General features: G+C 43.2%; 1 protein-coding gene across 1 annotated transcript in view; it reads left to right on the forward strand.

The window, feature by feature from the left end:
• The window catches only part of slc7a5 (solute carrier family 7 member 5), a 20,838-nt gene extending 12,556 nt beyond the window's left edge, over positions 1-8,282 (forward strand). The window contains exons 3-10 of the mRNA XM_023411418.2: positions 299-404; positions 1,398-1,442; positions 1,570-1,693; positions 2,230-2,333; positions 2,477-2,573; positions 2,998-3,147; positions 5,047-5,224; positions 5,339-8,282. Coding sequence (XP_023267186.1) covers positions 299-404; positions 1,398-1,442; positions 1,570-1,693; positions 2,230-2,333; positions 2,477-2,573; positions 2,998-3,147; positions 5,047-5,224; positions 5,339-5,394 — 860 coding nt within the window. The 3' untranslated portion in view covers positions 5,395-8,282. The remainder of the gene's footprint in view (positions 1-298; positions 405-1,397; positions 1,443-1,569; positions 1,694-2,229; positions 2,334-2,476; positions 2,574-2,997; positions 3,148-5,046; positions 5,225-5,338) is intronic.
• Positions 8,283-18,880: the final 10,598 nt, after the last annotated feature.

An 18,880-nucleotide genomic window follows, 5' to 3' on the forward strand; every position in this document is an offset into this window, starting at 1 on the left:
CCCCCCCCCCCCCCCCCCCCTCTATTTGTGCCTATGATCCGTCCGTGCCTCATGTTGATCCACACTCATGCCACAGTCTGGGTCACTTATTGACCGTCTCAGCCTGCAGTCCTCAGCTGATCCACATACTGAGACAGATTTAAACTGAATATCCAAAGACTTTTCGGCATATGTTAGCGTGTGTTGTGTAAATACAGATCATTGTTTCATTTTATTGTTCCAGAGAGGACGGTAAACTTGCCTGCTGAGCAATAATGCCGTCTTAACCCTGTCCCTGTTCTCTCCTCGTCCTCTCCAGGTGGCACAGACGGACTTCTTCCAGAGAATTCCTTCACGGGGTCCAAATATGAGTTTGGAAACATCGGCCTGGCGCTGTACAGCGGCCTGTTTGCCTATGGTGGTTGGTGAGTTAACACACCAACGTGCTTGTGCGATCACTGCGCTGCCCGTTCAATATCCGATTTCCGATTTAGGATCAAACAAATTAAAATGTTAATCCTGCTGACTCATTCTGACTCCTCATGGAGGAGGGATGGAAATAGACACGGATCATTATAGTTAGGCCAACAACAATTTGTAAATTAGTAAATGATATCATCTCATTAACGTTATAAGATTCTACTGCTTTGCCAAATTATCACCCAGCCTAGCGGTCAGACTGTAAATAAAGATGGACGTAGCCTCCGTGACTACACCCATAGGTTTCTGAAGAGTGGTTTTGAAGCTCAGAGTGGGCTGGTCTGCCGTCGCCATCTTGGCGGTGCCCGAGAGCGCCAAACTCCTGGCTAATCCCTAAATGGTTGGGCGTGTGGAGCCGAGACTTTTTGGTGCGTGACGGTTTGTGTCAACTACCTGTCACTCAAAGCGGCACGCCCTCAATTTTGCAGAAATTTAAGCCTTAAATCAATGAGTTATATAAAAAATTCAGCCCCTGTACAGTTGTCATAGAGACCAAAACCATTTCTTGTACCAGGCTGTAAACATGTTTATTTCTGCTGTAAAGTTGGGCATTTTAACATGGGAGTCTATGGAGATTTGAGGAACTGCAGTTTTTGGCAGCTCTGGAGGTTTGGGGTGAATTTACTCTCTGGGGATCGATCAAGTCTTTTCTTTTCACTCCAAAAATAAGAAGAATTCATTTCTTGGCCTAAATTAAGTAGAAATCTTAAGAATTAGGTAAAAAACAACAAGAAAAAACCAACTCTCAGCTCCTCCACTCTTCCACTTGTTCTGAGAGATCATTTGAATGAAGGGTTTGACACAGTCTACGTATCAGTGATACCACTCATGTATTGACATGTATTTTTACACTTGTACAGAGGAGTTATACAATACACAATACATCTGTTTTACTATATAACTGGACTGTGTCTGATTGTCGACCTTCCCGCTTCCAGGAACTACTTGAACTTTGTGACTGAGGAGATGATTGAGCCTTACAAGTGAGTACGCATGACTGACTTACACGCCATCAAACGCCATTTGAAATACAGTTTTGTTTGCAGAGGAGTGACTGAAGTAGTTGTAATCTAGTTTATAACTCCAGACTGTTTTTTATGTCTTCCTCAGAAACCTTCCCCGAGCCATCATCATCTCTCTGCCCATAGTGACAGTGGTTTACGTTCTGACCAACCTGGCATATTTCACCACACTCACACCAGAGCAGATGCTCAACTCCGAGGCTGTGGCTGTGGTGAGTGCTTGAGCTGTTTTCTATGTATGAAGGTTACCAAATGCAGTAAAATCATAAATGTGTTTCTGGTACGTCATTGATCACTCGCCTAAATCATCCCTCTGGAAATCCTCTGTTCAGAAGGATGATAGAGTCCTGAAAGAAGGAAGCTTATTATACAATCCACTTCTGTGTAACCGTTCTTTGATGAAGTGCACACTGCTCCACAAAAGGGGAATGAATGGTTTGCAGTCAAGGAATAGATAAAAATAGATCTTTCTAATAAACTGTGTGAACTTATTGTCTTGTCTGTGAACAAGCTTGCTAACTGACTGCTAGTAATCTCAGAGAGCTTCTTTGTTTATTTTTCCTCTCTTCAATAAAGTCTTTATTGAATAAGATGATGTACAACTGACCAACTAACCCTGCGAGTACTCAACGCGTCACCAAGAGTCACTACGAGGGACAGTTGTGGTGTGCGGTGACGTGACTGGGCCTCCATTGCCGACATAGTTGACTCATTATCACATCTGTCCTTTTTATGTGGCGTCCTGCAGGATTTTGGAAACTGCCACCTGGGTCCAATGGCCTGGATCATCCCGGTGTTTGTGGGTCTGTCTTGCTTTGGATCAGTCAACGGCTCTCTGTTCACATCCTCCAGGTAACATGTACAGCACGAAGCACAGCACATGAAAAACATACTGGGACACACTTGTAGACTATCTGACGGTTCAATGTACAAAATGCATTAACTGAATTGATGTATCTATTCGCGCTCACCCATGTCTTTTCCTTCCCTCTCAGGTTATTCTTTGTGGGTTCCCGGGAGGGTCACCTGCCCAGTCTGCTGTCAATGATCCACCCCACGCTGCTGACGCCACTGCCCTCACTTATATTCACCGTATGTACTCTTACTGTCCAATCACTGTACACTAGATCACAGGGATCTTACACTACGAATCCGAGTCTTTAAATCAGGGGGCTGTCGCTTCACTGATGAACAGTGGTAATGAAGCATTAGGATAACGATGCTGTCAGATTAGAAACATTTGACTGGAAACAAACCAGAACCTACACTGTTCTGCTGCCCTCTCCCACACACAGTGACGACTTCATCACAACCTTTACAGCTACTTTGAAAACTTGTGTGGTTGCTGTTGTAATATAAGAACTTGATAGCACCGTGTCATAACAAAGAAAGCAATGCCACCCAAGATAAATAAGATATCAGACATTAAATTCAGGATGTAGTTATACGGGGAGGGATTTATGTAAGGTAAATAAAGGTAATTGCTTTCTAACTGCTTCTATCTGGCTCTCTCCAGTGTTTGATGACGCTGCTCTACGCCTTCTCCAACGACATCTTCTCCGTCATAAACTTCTTCAGTTTCTTCAACTGGCTCTGCATCGCCATGGCAATAGTTGGGATGATGTACCTGCGTTATAAGAAGCCCGAGTTGGAGCGACCCATCAAGGTGAGGCGATGACTTAACGCAGCCAGCCAATCAGAATACAAGAAGCAAACGGTAGTGGGTAAGACTTTCCGCTGAAAAAATACCCAGATATATCAGTTGAAAAACATTGATCGCAGGGGTATGCGCACAGACATACGCAGACAAGTCAGCGGACATTAAAGTTTCCCTCCGGTCTTTGTCACCATTGACTCCGACTCAAGTTAGCTTTGGCAGCAGGAAATGTTTCCTCTTTGTCTCATGCCTACAACAAAGACTCATTCAGTGGAGATCGGATGAATAGAGGCTGATGGCAGATTAAAAGACAGAAGAGAAGCTGGATGCTTGTCAGCTGGTGTTGAGGCCTACTGGGTAGTGGTGTGTGTGTGTGTGTGTGTGTGTGTGTGTGTGTGTGTGCGCGCACGAGAGGAAGAGAGCTGCATCTTCTGACTACAACCAGTTGCTGCAGGACTCCCTGACATACAGAGGACCATTGTGCCATTGTTGCATTTTATTTGCATGTGTGTGTGTGTGCGAGTTTTCACGTGTGATGTTGAGTCTGCGTATCTCTTATTAGAGCCGCATGGCCGCCCTAACTCTACTCATCCGCCTGCTGGCATGGCCGTGTGTGTGTGTGTGTGTGTGTGTGTGTGTGTGTGTGTTTTACAGACTCAGAGTCTGTCAGGGCAGTGAAGTGAAATAGGCAGATAGATCCACTGGCCCTGTGCTGTGTGAGTGAGTGAGTGAGTGAGTGAGTGAGTGAGTGGTGGGACAGTGGTGGCACTGTCTCACTGCTGACCTCCATCTCCCTCTGTCACTCTCCCACTCTGTTTCTTTCTACTTTCTTTGTCTGTCACATTCCTGCTGTTCAACAGATTTAGAGCAAAGCTGCCAGAGAATCACTCAATTAAGTTTTTACTAATGAACGTCTTTAGTTAAGAGAAACTGCACATCATTAACCTGGTTGTTAAACTAGTTCACATCAAGTCTACACGGCCGAAGGTATGTGGATGCCTTGACAGCTACTGAAGGGATTGTTGAACGTCTCATTCTGAATCTGCGTATCTCCTGAGAGATTTGCTGTCGTTCAGCCACTAGCGCGTTAGTGAGGTTAACTAATGATGTTTCGCTGTTAATGTTGGCGTTCCAGTTCACGATGTGTTGCTGTGCACGGGGCGACGAGAAAAAACATGTTTTAAACACTTTTAAAAACGCCCACTGAAACAATCCAAGTTTATCCTCCCATGAAAACAGCACTTTCCTTTGGCACTACATTTCTTTCAACCGCTGAACTACCGTATTCACTACACGCAAGCGTACCTACGGAGCGCACTGTATAACGATGCAGGTAATGTACCTACGACCCCACGTCAAAAAAACCTGAACTATCCCTTTAAGATTCACCTTCACTGGAGCGAAGGGGTCAAGTCTCAACCAAAGCCAAAGAGCAGACGGACAAAGGTGTCGACTTGCTGGTAAGCGAAAAGGAGCTTTTAGCAGCTAAAGTCAAACTTTACTGACCAACTGAGGGCCACTGGAGTCTGGAGTCACTTCACCTTATTCTCTGTCTCGGACCTGAGTGTCTGAGTTGCACTTGCAGGGACATGCCTAATTTTTTTCGACACCCACGTTCAGCGAAGAATAATATCAGGGTCAGAACCAATCAGTGGCAGAGTAGGGGCGAGTCTCTGCAGGATCCATGTGGGATCAAACAACAAAGACACACACCTTTAGTACATGTTTCAGTAATGAGGCGAATTTATTTAGTGAGAAAAATAAATGTGACGATGATTTATTGCCAGTTTAAAAACAACACATTGTGAAAAGTCAGTGGTATCAAATCTCCTCTTGTCCAGGGTTTTTGAAAGTCTCTTTGCCCCTCAGACAAAGCTTGGAAAAAACCCTCCTGTCTTTCTCCTGCAGGTGAATATTCTGCTGCCGGTGAGCTTCGTGCTGGCCTGCCTCTTCCTCATCGTCGTCTCCTTCTGGAAGACCCCGAAGGAGTGCGCCATCGGCTTCGGCATCATCGGTACCGGAGTGCCTGTCTACTTACTGGGCGTGTGGTGGAAGACCAAACCCAAGTGGCTGCTGCATGGCATCTGTGAGCACAGCAACTCGTCTCTTCTCATGTCTGAGTCTCTGGGAGTGTTACTTCACTGGACGTTGTGGATAACTGTCGCTCGTCTGTGTGTGTGTGTGTGTGTGTGTTTTGCAGTTTCGACCACAGCCATGTGTCAGAAGGTGATGGAGGTGGTCCCCCAGGAGTCCTAAACGGCCTCGCTTCTAATTTCAGCCGGTGGCCAATCGGATTCCACCGGTCTCTGACATCACAGCTGATGAAGCTTGACCTCTATTGAACCCTTTCATCCCAGTCTCTATCTCTCTCTCTCTCTCTCTCTCTCTCTCTCTATATCTCTCTCTCACCCACCCCGTCTGCAGGGTGCTGATAAGCACCCGATGAAGAAGACAGACACGCGCAGGTGTTTGAAGTTACCGTGTCTTTGAAACTACTTTTATTTTGTTACGTTGCTGACATTTTTGGGGTGTTATGTTTAGAATGGCCTATTTTTAGTCACTAACTGTCCTTCATAGGCTGTTATGCATTGATGTTGTCCTTTCTTTTTTTTTTTTTTTTTTACGATAAATTTCACATTTCTCTGTGAATAAGTTCCTCTAAAATATCCTCCTTCATGAGAAACCTGTTGCATTTAGCAAGTTGTGCCTTATGTGGCAGATGAAGAACTGTTGGCTATGATGGCAGGTGTGGCCGCTGATGGCGTCCACCTGCAAACAGCTGTAAAGAGAGCTCTCGCAAGTCTGAAATGAGCAACAAGGAGCTTTTAAAAAAAAAAAAAAAAAAAATCCTGAAAGAATCCGTTTTTAATTTCCTGGAAATAAGTTTTGCTTTCAAGTCGTTGCTTAGCAAGATCAGTGTTCTCAGATATCCACGAAGCTTTTCCTCGGAAAACGTTTATGTTCTGCGGTTGTTACAAATCTCTGGCACTTTTAGTTAAAACTTTTGTGTTGTCTGTGTCGTTGCTCACCGTCCTAGAGTCCAGACTGATCTAGCGTCTTGGTGTGGCTTATCAGTCACTGTCAGGTCCATGACCCTTCAGTGTGCGAGTTTCAGCCCTGCTCTCTCTCTGTCGTTTTTGTGTTTTTAGTTGTCTTAGCTGCTGTAGGAAGTGAGTGACGCTAAATGAATCCTGGTGTGTTAAGAGATGTTTCTGTTTTATTTTGCTCTTCGTGGTAACCACACTGTTGATAAAGGCTCGCTGCGGCCAGATGGTCGGCTCTCGCGTGGGGATGAAGTTCAGTTTTCTCCAGCAGCACTCGGCCTGTGAAATCAATCACAATGTTCTTCTGTGGCTACAGAGGACCTTTGTCAAGTCCTGATGATGTCATAGTGATGTCACCAGGGGTTATCTCAGCCTGGCTTTCAAATTTCTAACAGACAGAAAGTTTGAGTTAGAAACTGGCTGTGGGCTTTTACCAAGTAGGAGCGCTCTAAAGACAAGACACGACACGACGATGAGAACCGTAGGAATCCAGTGATTTTCGAGTGTGACTGATACAACAGGCTAAAAGTCACTATTTCTCAGCCTGTGCTGCTTCTGTTTTGACCATTCCTTTACTTTATTTTTTTTAATCTCTTACAAATCCACCAACTTCATGTAACCTTATGTGGTTACTAAATCACTGGATTACCCATTGAAGCTCACTTGTCTGGATGTCATGAAAACCTTTGAACTCTCCGTCTTTCTTTAAATGAACGGTTTCTAAAAGTAGAAGTTTTCCGTTAAGTTTATTTTTGTTAAGAGCCTACGTGCATTACATGTTTATCTCTAAAAGCCTTACAGAGTTGTCATGGTGATTAACATGAGCACGCCATGTGCAACCTACTGATGTCACCTCAAAAGGATTTTCTGGGTATTGGGAGTTCAATTGCTTTTTGACTTGATTCTCAGATCGTCACGTGTTCAGATTAACAGAGGTGCACGTACCTGTGTGGGAAAGTTGTTTTGCGACCATCACTGAAAACTGGGTCAGTGTTGTGCTGTTTTCCTGCTGTCCACTGTTTTTTGGGTCAGTGATCTCACTCTCACTTTTGGGATCAATATCTCGGCGTATTGAGCCCAGCTACCAGCGCACCATTAAAACTCCATCACACCATTTTTCAGACGACATCCTGTAATAAAGCCATGTAACTGTAACACACACGGCGTCAGGTTAGGATTTGACGCTCTTCTTTTTTCTTTTTTTTTTAGTGTTGTGGATGTCTGTCATGTGTGTGTGGATATATGAGTGTGTGTGTGTGTGTGTGTGTGTGTGTGTGTGTGCTGGTTGAGGTTGGTGGATGGGTCGGGAGCAGTTGGGACTTGTGTTATCTTCTTGGACACACACTGATGAACTCAAATTTCCTCTGAACTAACAGGCAGTTGTGACATTTACATGTAAACATTTCACTGTTCAACACTTTTTTCTGCTATATTCTGTTACAATTTCTTATATTTTAGAGTGTGTGTGTGTGTGTGTGTGTGTTTTTGGGGGGGTGTCCTTAATGTGGGTCAAAGGTCAGAGAGGATCAAATAAGCTGAGAGACAACCACATGCCTAAGTCTATGGGGAGAAATGCTCGAGGGGAAACGGGACTGAGGAGATTTGTTTTTTTTTGTTTTGTTTTTTTCTTGAGGTGCAGACGCAGCACATTTTTCAGATCACAATATGAACCGTTAGTTTTTATTTTTCATCCTCATGTTTTTGTTTTTCTTTTGTTTCTCCACACACACAGTGACAGCTATGAAAAGAAGAAAAAAGTTAGTGCTGTATTATTAACGTCGACCCTCCTCCTGCAACAGACCCAAAGTACATGACTGTGGCGGCGTTGTTTCCGTAGAGACAGTGTGACCTCTGTATGGAGGCGGTAGAGTTGTTGCCATGGAGACAGGATGCAGGAGGGGTTAATGTGTATGTTTTAGAGGTAGAACCTTTCTAACACTCCAGCGCAAAGCCGATGGGGAAACTAACCTGAATAGGATTGTAGAAAGTTTATTTATTTATTTTTAGGAAACTTTGTTGTTTATTGCTTAGTCCCTCTAATTTGTTTACAGGGCATTTTGTGGAAAGTGCTTTACAAATAAATCTTGAGTTTTTTTTCCATCCTTGTTTGGTTTTGTGTTTGTCATTTATTTTTTATCTCATCTGTTCCCCTCAATTTCTTAATTTTCTAATTTTCCCTGTTGTTACATACTGTAATGTCTGCCCTAAGAAATTAATAATAAAGATTTTTTAAATGAATATAATAGAATAGAATCTTAAATCCTAAATTTAATCTAAATGAACAAACTCTCGGCTTCTTTCTACGATGGAAATTAAACATTGCTCAGAAAGTTTGTCCCAACTTTCACCTTCTGTCCAGCTCTAAATTTTTGTATATAAAAGTCACTCTTACAAACACCCAAACAGTCGCTTCTCCTTAGCTGCCAGTAGTTCCTCCCTCGAGGAAGCTGATTGGTCCGAACCACTGAGATTCGGCCACGTGCGAATACCTTGGAGCCTGGTAGGATGGATTCTCAATAGAAAGCTGCAAATCAACCAGATTGTTAATCCATATAAGAGGCCTGTTTTCTATTAAAGTTACACTTTAAAAGAGCTACAATAAACCCACTATACCCCACCTGACCAGCACCAAACAACTTAGTGACAAATGTAGCTGCTAGCTAGTGAACATATAGGGGCATTTGGCATCTAAACAGACAGATGCACAACTAAAAAGAAGACTGAATTATGAAATTACATTTGTCTGGTGTGCAGAAACACAGCCCCTTGTTTCTACTGAAGTTTAAGTCAGGACAGCTTCACAAACTGAATACACATTCTGCATGTTAAAGTTTTGTTTACAGCTTGTTGCACTGCCCCCAAGTGGCCAGAATGATGAACACGATTGAGGAAATGAGAGTCAATTGTTAACTAGATGTTGATTTCACAGCCTCTGTGTAAAAAACAAACTGTATTTGATACGCACTATTGTGTGCAGTAAGTCTGATGAAATAAGTAGAAAACTACACTAAATGTACCAAATATTATAGACATCTTGCAGCTTTTAAAAGTTAACTTCTCAATGTTCTGAGATCTCCTTTAGAGATGGTGTTGATTTGATAAAGGGAATTATTAAAGACTGATACACTGAGTACACCTCAACCTTGGAACTTGATAATAATTTGTACTTCTGTATACATTTTATTCTGAAAATCCCGCATGTAATGTAATGGGATAGGCAGAATGAAAGACAGAAGAGGCTCACCCTGCTCACGATAGCCATGTGTACAAAATATGCTTTCTAAAAAACAACAAAGTGAACTAGGTTTACACTAAACAACAGTATTTTCATATCAGAAGTCTTATCAAGTCTTAAATACTGAGCTGATTTTCCTCTTAAGCGTTGCCAAAAATAATACATAGCATTAAATCATTAAGTAGTATTACAATAACAATGCCACCTTGTCACAACCTTCCCAACTGGACTTCTGCCAATCACACGTCAGCTGTTTACTCACCACACCTGCTGGCCATCAGAGTGACTACTGCAGTGAAAGGGAATACACCTGTGTCAGATTTATTTTCCACTTTTGTTCTGGATGTTTGAATGAACTGATGTGATGTGAGAATAATGGATACTGATGTGATCTGATACAAAGCTGCTCAGTCAGACACTTGCACTTGTATTTACTGAGTTCTGACTAAAAAGCAAAATCTTTTCTCGTCGTGTTAGCAGCTCTATGACGCCGTACTTAGGCACAGGCAAAGGTACTGCTCAGGAGCTAAATGCTAGTGTCAGGATGCTAACATGCTTACACTGCCAATGCTAACCTGTTCGTGTTTAGCACATATGCAATTTGCCATGTTCACCATCTTGGTTTAGCATATTAGCATGCTAACTTTTGCTAATTTAGCACAGCAAAGAAAGTACAGCTGAGGTTGATGCCAGATTTTTGGTCATAAACCAAAGAGAAAATGAAAAATATGACCTGGTGGTGGCGCTAGATCAAAAGTCAGGGGATCAGCAAAGTGATAGAAATTCATCCTGAGGGGAACATGAGTGTCTGTACCAAATTTTGTGCCGATCCATCTGGTAAATGTTGAGATGTTTCACAGGATAATGATAATCTGCTTTTTGTGCCTATACGGGTGTCGCTGTGATATTAACTATGTTGCCTTAGCACCTCTGTTAGTAGCCTGTACAGCATCAGGAAAAAACGACATCCAAATTTATTTATTTTTTAATCTAAGTAGAGAGAGAGAGAGAGGAGGCATCAGTAAGAAAGAAACAGTAAACAGCTTCTCTGTCCTTCTTTCGGCCTTACTCTGCCTTCACCTGCTCTTCTCACACTCCTAGTGCTCCAGGTAGAAAAGTGCTGATGCTCAGGTATTGCAGCATCCATCGCAGGCTTTTGCGCAGTTGAAAATTCCTTCATCCCACTTCTGTTCCCACTTGTAGGCGAGGTTTGTAGGAACGGATGTGAAATGCCAAAAACCTCTGAAACGCTTTGTGCTCGGGACCTTTCCTGCGTTGACCGTGTTGACATTTTTCTGCAGGCCTGGTTGCTGCTTTGCTGCGTGTGTTGAGGACGAGTATGTGAACCATGTCTACTCCTATACGTTTATCTAAAAGAGTAAACCATGCTGGAGAGGTCTGTAGTGTTGGCTCCTATAGCATACTTTCAGTTTAGTGCTTCAGATGCAGTTTAACCAGTTTTGTAAGTGGCGTGACACAAAAAACATGAAAGTTGAATTATTAATTTTACTTTAAAAGTGAAGTGAAAAGTGTGATGAGAGCCTGAGAACAGAGCAACATTCAACGACTGTGCTGCTGCTACTTTCATCGTTTTTTTCCTCCTGATATTTGTATTATTTTGTATTTCTTGTTTTTATTCTGGAGTATAAAAATAAAGTCATCGAAATGAAACCAAACTGTGTCTCTCTCCAAAAATATCTATTAAAAGTACACGCATTCACAAATATCCACTTTTTCCTTTGAGAATGTGCTTTTAATACAAAGATCACGGAAGAAGGTTTTATTGGGTTCAACAGAGCCGTTTGTTGGTGAGAGGAAAAACCAGGTGAATGTGAACTGGCTGTAAACTGTTGTGGAAGATTAAAGCAGGACCCTGAGAGGTCGGTCTTGACATTACACCTGGCTGATACATGTTCACAGAAGCAAACAAACTAATCCTCTCAAGTATTCAGAGCATTCAAAGAAGCCCGAGGTGGAAGTGGAAGACTGATCCGAGGTCAGTTTTACAGTCTCATGGTAAAGTTCAACTTCTCACTGCACCCTGTGGTTTCCCTCGACTCTATGAAGAGTTTTAGTGTCTTTTAGCTCATTGTTTTGGTTTTCTGACCCACAACTTCAGTGTTTTGGTTTATTACTGTTCACAGCAGCAGAAGACAGCTGGAAAAAACAGAGGTTACGTTACCTGCCCGGCACCAACCAGCAGATAAACACAGTCAGCTGTTGAATGCCACAGTGGAGAATTTAGCAGCTAAAGAGTCAGACATGTTTCTCAGCAGTTAGTGGAGAGCTAAACGGAGCTAAGAGCAGAGTGAATATTGGACTTACATTCAAACTTTAAAACTTAAAAAGAAAATGCTAATGATGCTCTGTCACACCCTGTCGGTCTAGCGAAGTCTTTTCTGTCTTCTTCACTAATGTCTCCAGTATTTGCATTTCCTGTTTTATTTTGATACCCACCTTCCTTTCACTTCCTACCCTCCTGTGCTTCCCTGTTGTGTGATTACCTGACCGCGCCCTAATGTGTTGCACCTGTGTCTCATTGTCTCATTGTGTATTTAATTTCAGTGTTCCCTTCCCCTTTGTGCCAGTTCGTCTTGTTCCCCCTGTGACGGCGGTGCAGCCTTTTGTTCCTGTGTGGAGGTTTCTTAGCGAGTCAGTGTACGACTATAGTTTCAGCCTTGACCTTACCTTTAACCTGATGAGTTAGTCCTGTTGGACTGATTTCCATGCACCAAACCTTTGTGTAAATAAGCGACTCTTTGCTAACATATAAGCCATTTAAGCTTAAAGGGTGATGGTAAATCAGTGTTGTGTTTACAGCCACACAGGAGTGAAAACGTAGATTGTAAACATCGAAATCAAAAACTTTAACCTTGTCAGGACAGTAGCAGGAAGTCTGCATTTGTCCTCTTGACTACTGGTTAGACCAAAGCTAATATTACATGATCTTGATGAATGCTGCTGAGTGGAGAGGGTGCGCCGAATGCTATATGCGCTCCATTCAAAATGGGAGCGATGCTGTTCCAGTAAACACAAGTGATGTAATTCAACAATCATTAAATCCTTTACCGCCCACCATTAGAGCTTAATGAGCACCTTGAACCTACATGGCACCCACAATGCTACGCTGAAAGAGTGTTTTAGGAAATTGCCTTATATTGGAGGCTGCTGCAGGTTGCTGCAACATTTCACAGGGAGGCCCCAGCTGACCCTGAGGGTCCCTACCTGTCACGTCTCAGGACAGAGAGCCAGCTGAGTCTCAGAGATGCATGTGTGAGGGCTGATCATGAGACTGTTACAGGAGGAGTGTCTGTGTGTGTGTGTGTGTGTGTGTGTGTGTGTGTGTGTGTGTGTACAGCTGCGTCCTCGACACCTGGCCTCTTAATTTACTGTCAGTTTCCCTTGTATATACAGTGTGTTAATAGTGAATGAAGTTTCTCGAAATCAACATTCAGCAGCATCCGGGCTCTTGGTATTTCTCTTCCAGTGTAGGATTTAGTCGTATCTTTAGACATATCCCTGCTGTTTTACTGCCCTGCCTCTTCGATCAGTGAAAACGAGTCTGTAAATCTTTCTAACAATAATCTGATGAGAGAGGAATACCTCTCCTTAACAATTTCCTGGGTAATTGGAAATACTAAATCACTACAAAAATGTTGAGGAACATAAATACACTTATGCTGGCAGATGTTTCCAAGACACCCCTACCATTCTAGCTGTGGGCATCTATAACAAACTGTCCTGTGATCTACTTTGACCAGGAGTTTACAATAGAAATAAATAAATAAAATGGTCTGATATATCTGACCCCTTTAACTCTACTCCAGCTGATTAAACATCTGGAATCATAAAATACAGAACATGTGTAAGACTTATCTGTGATTATTTGTGGCCATTACAGTAAGTCGTTTTCTAGTGAGCATCATCAGGTCACTGTTTCCCAAAGGTACAGCTAAAGAGCCATAATATACCATCACACACAAAAGGAGACGACAGTGGGAACCTAGCCGTTTGAAATGCACCGGGGCTGTCAGCTGAGTTTAGTGTTTGGTGTTTAAATTGAATTTAAGGGTGCAGTGAAAAAAGAAAAAGAAAAGTTTATCAAGATGTCTGAAGGGTAGTTGGTGCCTTGGTGGGCAATGACCTTTAAGGACAAAATAGTTTCAGTTGCGTGTGAGCATCACATGTTTGCAAAACTATAAACATAGACATACAGCTCCAGGGCCTTGAATGTTATAAATAATCGTCTATTTCTCAGGGTGAGATGATGAATGCTCCTCTGCAACCCAACAGTGTTTGGTCAACTTTTGAATTAGATGAAGGCAAGCACATGCTCCACATGTGCTGAACCCATCCAAGTCATATATATCAGGTATATATATCAGGTAAACTCATTAGTTTATTCTATGGCTGATATAGGTGATGACATTTTGAGCATGCTGAGCCCAAGTGAACTAGACCAAGAGAAATACAGTATGAGAAAGACAACATTTGCAAACATGAGACATTCACCATGTGCAGTAATTTAACACACCATCTGTGCAATGTCATTTCTTAATTGTTACATTTAAATATCTAATTGTACATATTATATTATCATATTATCATATTATTTATCTTTTTTAAGCACTTGATATCGTCATTTTGCAGTTTTTCTTTTCTTATCTTATGAGCTCTATGAAGGGGCTTGATTTGAATTCTTAAAATTCATAAACTCGCATAATATTGTCAATACGGCGTACTGCAGGAGAGAATGGTTAGGCTGATGACAGGTTGACTGTGGGCATAAGATACCACAGTCACAAAGACTTCAAATGGAAAGCTGCCCTGAAAAATCTGATATTAAGATATAAAGAAACAGACAACTGACACAGACCAGAAAGACACAAACCCTGATATGGTGAAATGCAAGAAATAGTTTCACAGAGAAAGTCCGGCAGGAAAAAGTGCACAATGCAAGAGTCAACAACTAAAGCAGAGTGCAGGTAATGCCACATAAAAATGCCACTATGCAGCCGTTTGTCGATCAGATAGAGTGAATGCAACCCAGGAACGGGGGAAGTGTCCGCAGGAGATCGCCAGAGCCACAAAGGGACCACGCAGAGCGAGCAACAAGCCTCTAAAGGTAAGCAGACAGTTTAATGGCATCATAGAAAACAAGGACCAGACAACAAAGGAACTTGTGTTTGTAATACAAAAGTTAGTTCCTACTCCCCTGCTTGGCCTGCCAGCAATCAAGGCACTGCAGTTACCGTGCCCTGTTGACAGTATTCAGGAGCAAATACTGGAACTTTACCCCGACAACCCTTCACAGGCCTCGGGCGCCTGCAGGGGGAATACAGAATTAATCTGAAGGAGGGAGCCCAGACTTCTCGCTTTGTTGCTTCCACATTGTATACCACTACTGTGGACTGACAAAGTGAAAGGGGAACTCCAGTGGATGAAGACAGTGGCAGTGATTGTGCCTATCAAAGAGCGCACATAATGATGTGCAGGGACGGTACATCATGTGGTACCCAAGCCCAAGCAACATACTTCCTGTTGATGCTGTTGATGGAAACCCCTGGCCAAGCTTGCAGGAACAACCGTTTTTACAAAACTCACCGCCACTGATGGTTTCTGGCAGGCGCCCCTGCATCCAGAATCAGCCCCACAGACCACTTTCATCACGCCTTTCGGGAGATACCGTTTTCACAGATTGCCATTCGGGATGTTGTCGGCACCTGAGCACTTTCAGAAGAGGCTGACAGGGGCGTCGTGTGGCGTAGTGGTCTAAGCAGGCGCCCCATGTGTAGAGGCTACAGTCCTCGCTGCAGTCGGCCCAGATTTGAGTCCCGCATCGGATGGCCCTTTGGATCGGATGGCCCTTTCCTGCATGTCATTCCCCCTCTCTCTGCCTCCCCATTTCCTGTCTCTCTAGTATATATGATCAAACAAAGGCATAAAAAGCCCCAAAAAAATATACTTAAAAAAAAAAAAAAGAAGACGCTGACAGAGTTGCTGCATTCTTGTCTTTGCTTCGTCAAGCGTTGGAGCGGCTCCAGAAGGAGGGGCTGATGCTCAATGACAGATGGTAATTTACTGTAGATCAGGGCACATTCCTATGTCAAATCATAGACACAGGAGCAGACTCAAGGCAATCACGCCCAAAGATGCGGCTGACGCAAGAAGATGGTTAGGCTTGGTAAACTACGTGGGAGAGTTCACACCACATGTTACCGAGCTCACATGGTGGATAAGGCACCTGGGTGTGTGAACAGCTCGAGTCTGCGATGACTTTCCCCATCGAATTCTTAGATCCAGTTTTACGACACTCAGCTTCACGTACAGGGTGGAACGTGTCCCCTCGTCAAAGAACCTCGTCAAAGAAGACACACTGTCCAGGACTGCAGATTCAAGCTCACCGATGCAGCTAGAAGAAGGTGTTGGCATGTACATCCACCATGTCGGGGAGCAATGACCTGCGTCAGAGCTCAGGACCACGTATCTGTGAAAGACTGAAGAACCTGCTGGTCACACACATTTACACGCGGATTGTCTGTTCACACAAATAGTATTGAAACAAATCTACATCCATAGTTTTCCATCATATTCCATGAGTCAGATGTTCAGTTTCTCTAGCAGCTCACCATATTCTTCTAACTAACAGACGTGTTTTCCATAGACATAGATTTCTGACAGCTACACAGAACAGATCGAATCACAATGCCACCTCCTTTTCATTCCTCTTTACTGTATATTTCTTATTTTTCCCACACTCTGCTGCTGCTGATAAAGTCTGTGTGAGAGGAAACCAGCGGCTGCAGCAGAACAAACAGTCTGTGTCCACACTACAGGGAACACTGACAGGTGTGAGCTCTGATTTTCCCTTCCCAGCATAAACAGGCACACACACACACACACACACACACACACACACACGTAGCGATGTACATCACACACAAACACATAGACATGGGGAGGTGCACTGGGATCAAACGGTCCCTGTTTACTTGCGTTTGTCTTTATCTATTGTGTGTGAGGTTTAAAGGAGGACAGAGGAAGAAGACGTGAAACACACACACACACACAAACACACACACACACACACACGCACCACCTCTGCGTTTTGTTTGTATTTGTCTTGCTGCAGGTTGGATATTTCACAAAACTTCTGGAAATTATGATTCTCACAAATTTGAAAACTGCATCACTTGTCAATATCAAAACACAACGACTTTTTCTTGTTTCTTGTTTCTTATTTTCTTATTTTCTTATTTTATGATAAGCACAAGACTTTGATCAGGAGGCCTGAGGAGGACAAAGAAAACAACATAGAAAATCGAGTCTGAGAAGAAAGTAAAGAAAGCATGGGAGATGAGGAGGTGTAGATCAGCTTCATACATTAGTGACTAAACAGTCATTAGTGTGTGAATCATTAGGCGTGGCCAGATTAAACTAATTGGAGCAGAGATGAAGGGTGAAAAGAGGATGAAGGAATGTTGAATATGAATTCTTGTATCTCTATTGCTTCAGATAGAACATGTGGCAAATTTTAAAGTTTGTGCAGTTGCATACAAGCTCAAGAGAAAGTTGCAATAATTCTGCACGTGTCCTGGAGGGATGAAAACCAATCGTCAAAAAAAATGTTCCCTGTGTTTTAGATGATGATTTCAGAGAGCGCTGTCCAACACGTCGGTCTAAAATCTCTCACAAGTGTTCAATTTGGGGTGAGACCATTCAGTGACCCCTCGTGCTCTATGGATGGAGCCATTGGCATCCTGGAGGAGCCCACTCTATCAGGTGGGTGATGAGTCAGAACCATTTCATATTGATTTGCAGTGACCTTACCCTCTGAGGGGATGAGTGGATTCAAATCATTCCAGCAGGGTTGAGCATTCGGGCCTGTGCCGTCCTCCTGGTGAGCGCCGCACATGCACTCAGCGCCCACTTGTTGAGAATGGGGTGAAGGATGACTCATCCAACCATCATTTTTGTTCCACGTCTCTGCGGACCAGTGCCTGTGCTTTTTTACACCGCTGAACTGTCAGTGCATTTATCTTCGTAATGACGAGGTTTATGCACTTATGCACCAGCAGTTCTTGCCGGTGTCTCCAGTGGTTGTGTGGCTTCCTCGCTAACAGCACATTTTGTTTGTGTAGGGATTCAGATGGTTAACACTGGGGGCTAGGAATAAAATTGACTTTTATTTGATTTGGGATTAGGTTAGTCACAGGGTAAGAGTTAGAAGTAAATGGAAAAGTTTTCACAAGAACAGTGATATAAGTGGATGTGATTTGCTTGTGCACAGATCGGTGGCTTTGTTTCTGAGCAACAGAATGGTATCAGTTTTCCGTGATGGTTTTAGTTCATGTGTATGCAGCAGCAACAACAGTGTCTGTTTAAAAAGCCTTTATCATCACAGCCTGGGTAATTTCCTATCTATTCAGGTGCTCATCTCATCACCCCTGTCCTTTATTCTCTCCCTCCAGCATCAGTCACGACCAGACGCCCAGGCTAACAGGCAGAAGGCACGGTGCTGAGGGCAGTATTGACGCAACGATGCTGAGTCACAAGTGTGTGCGTGCGTGTGTGTGTGTGTGTGTGTGTGTGTGTGTGTGTGTGTGTGTGTGTTCAAGCAGAGGGGCACGAGTACAAGGCAGCCATCTGTCCTTATGTCTTCATTAGAGTAAACAACATTTGTTCAGAGAAGATGTCCATGTTCCCTTTTGGCTCACTGACCTGAGCGTGAAAAGTACCTGTGTTGTCAGGGCCGGTTAAATGATCGTGAATCAGACCGTGAGTCATGTCAGCCTAGGCCATGCCAAGCAAAAGCCAAAGCAAATCCCCCATCCATCCATCCATCATACCAATTCAAGACACGTCACATAAAGTAACGTCAGATCAAGTCAAGTCACACAAAGTCACATCACGTCAAGATAAAATAAACTCTATTTCAAGTCAATCCAAATCACATCAAGCCAAGGCAAAAATAAAATCAAGTCAATTCAAACCAAGTCATATCAAGCTAAGTCAGTGAGGCCAGAGAAAACTTTTCTTCCTGCCTTCTGTCTCTTCTTCTCCAGTCTCCTGTAAGTTTCTATTCAACACAGGGGATGTCACTTTATCTAGATGTCCCTTATACATAAACAGTCACTGACAGGCATCCCGCTAAAAATGTGCTGCTTAGAATTTTATTCCCTTGCATTAAAATGATAAAAGACCTGCTGCGGTGAGTGGTTATTACCCTGCTCACAAAAGCAACACCTGCACCTGTTGCAAACACCCACCGCCATATGAGACAGTCAGTCATTTCGAACATGGTATTTTCAACCATCAGATGCTTGTTGAATGAATGTCCGTCATGTGTTCCCCTGTCTGCTGATCTGATCTTTGCCTTTACGGCAGGCGTCTGTCTCATGGATCCTCACATGACCCCAATCAAACATTTTAGTGGGTCTGGGTCTCAGGCGGAGGGGGGTGG

The sequence above is a fragment of the Seriola lalandi genome, unplaced genomic scaffold (assembly GCF_002814215.2).
Source record: "Seriola lalandi dorsalis isolate HSWRI2012SDOR001 ecotype SW California unplaced genomic scaffold, Sedor1 jcf7180002054465, whole genome shotgun sequence".
In the NCBI taxonomy this organism is placed as follows: Eukaryota; Metazoa; Chordata; class Actinopteri; order Carangiformes; family Carangidae; genus Seriola; species Seriola lalandi.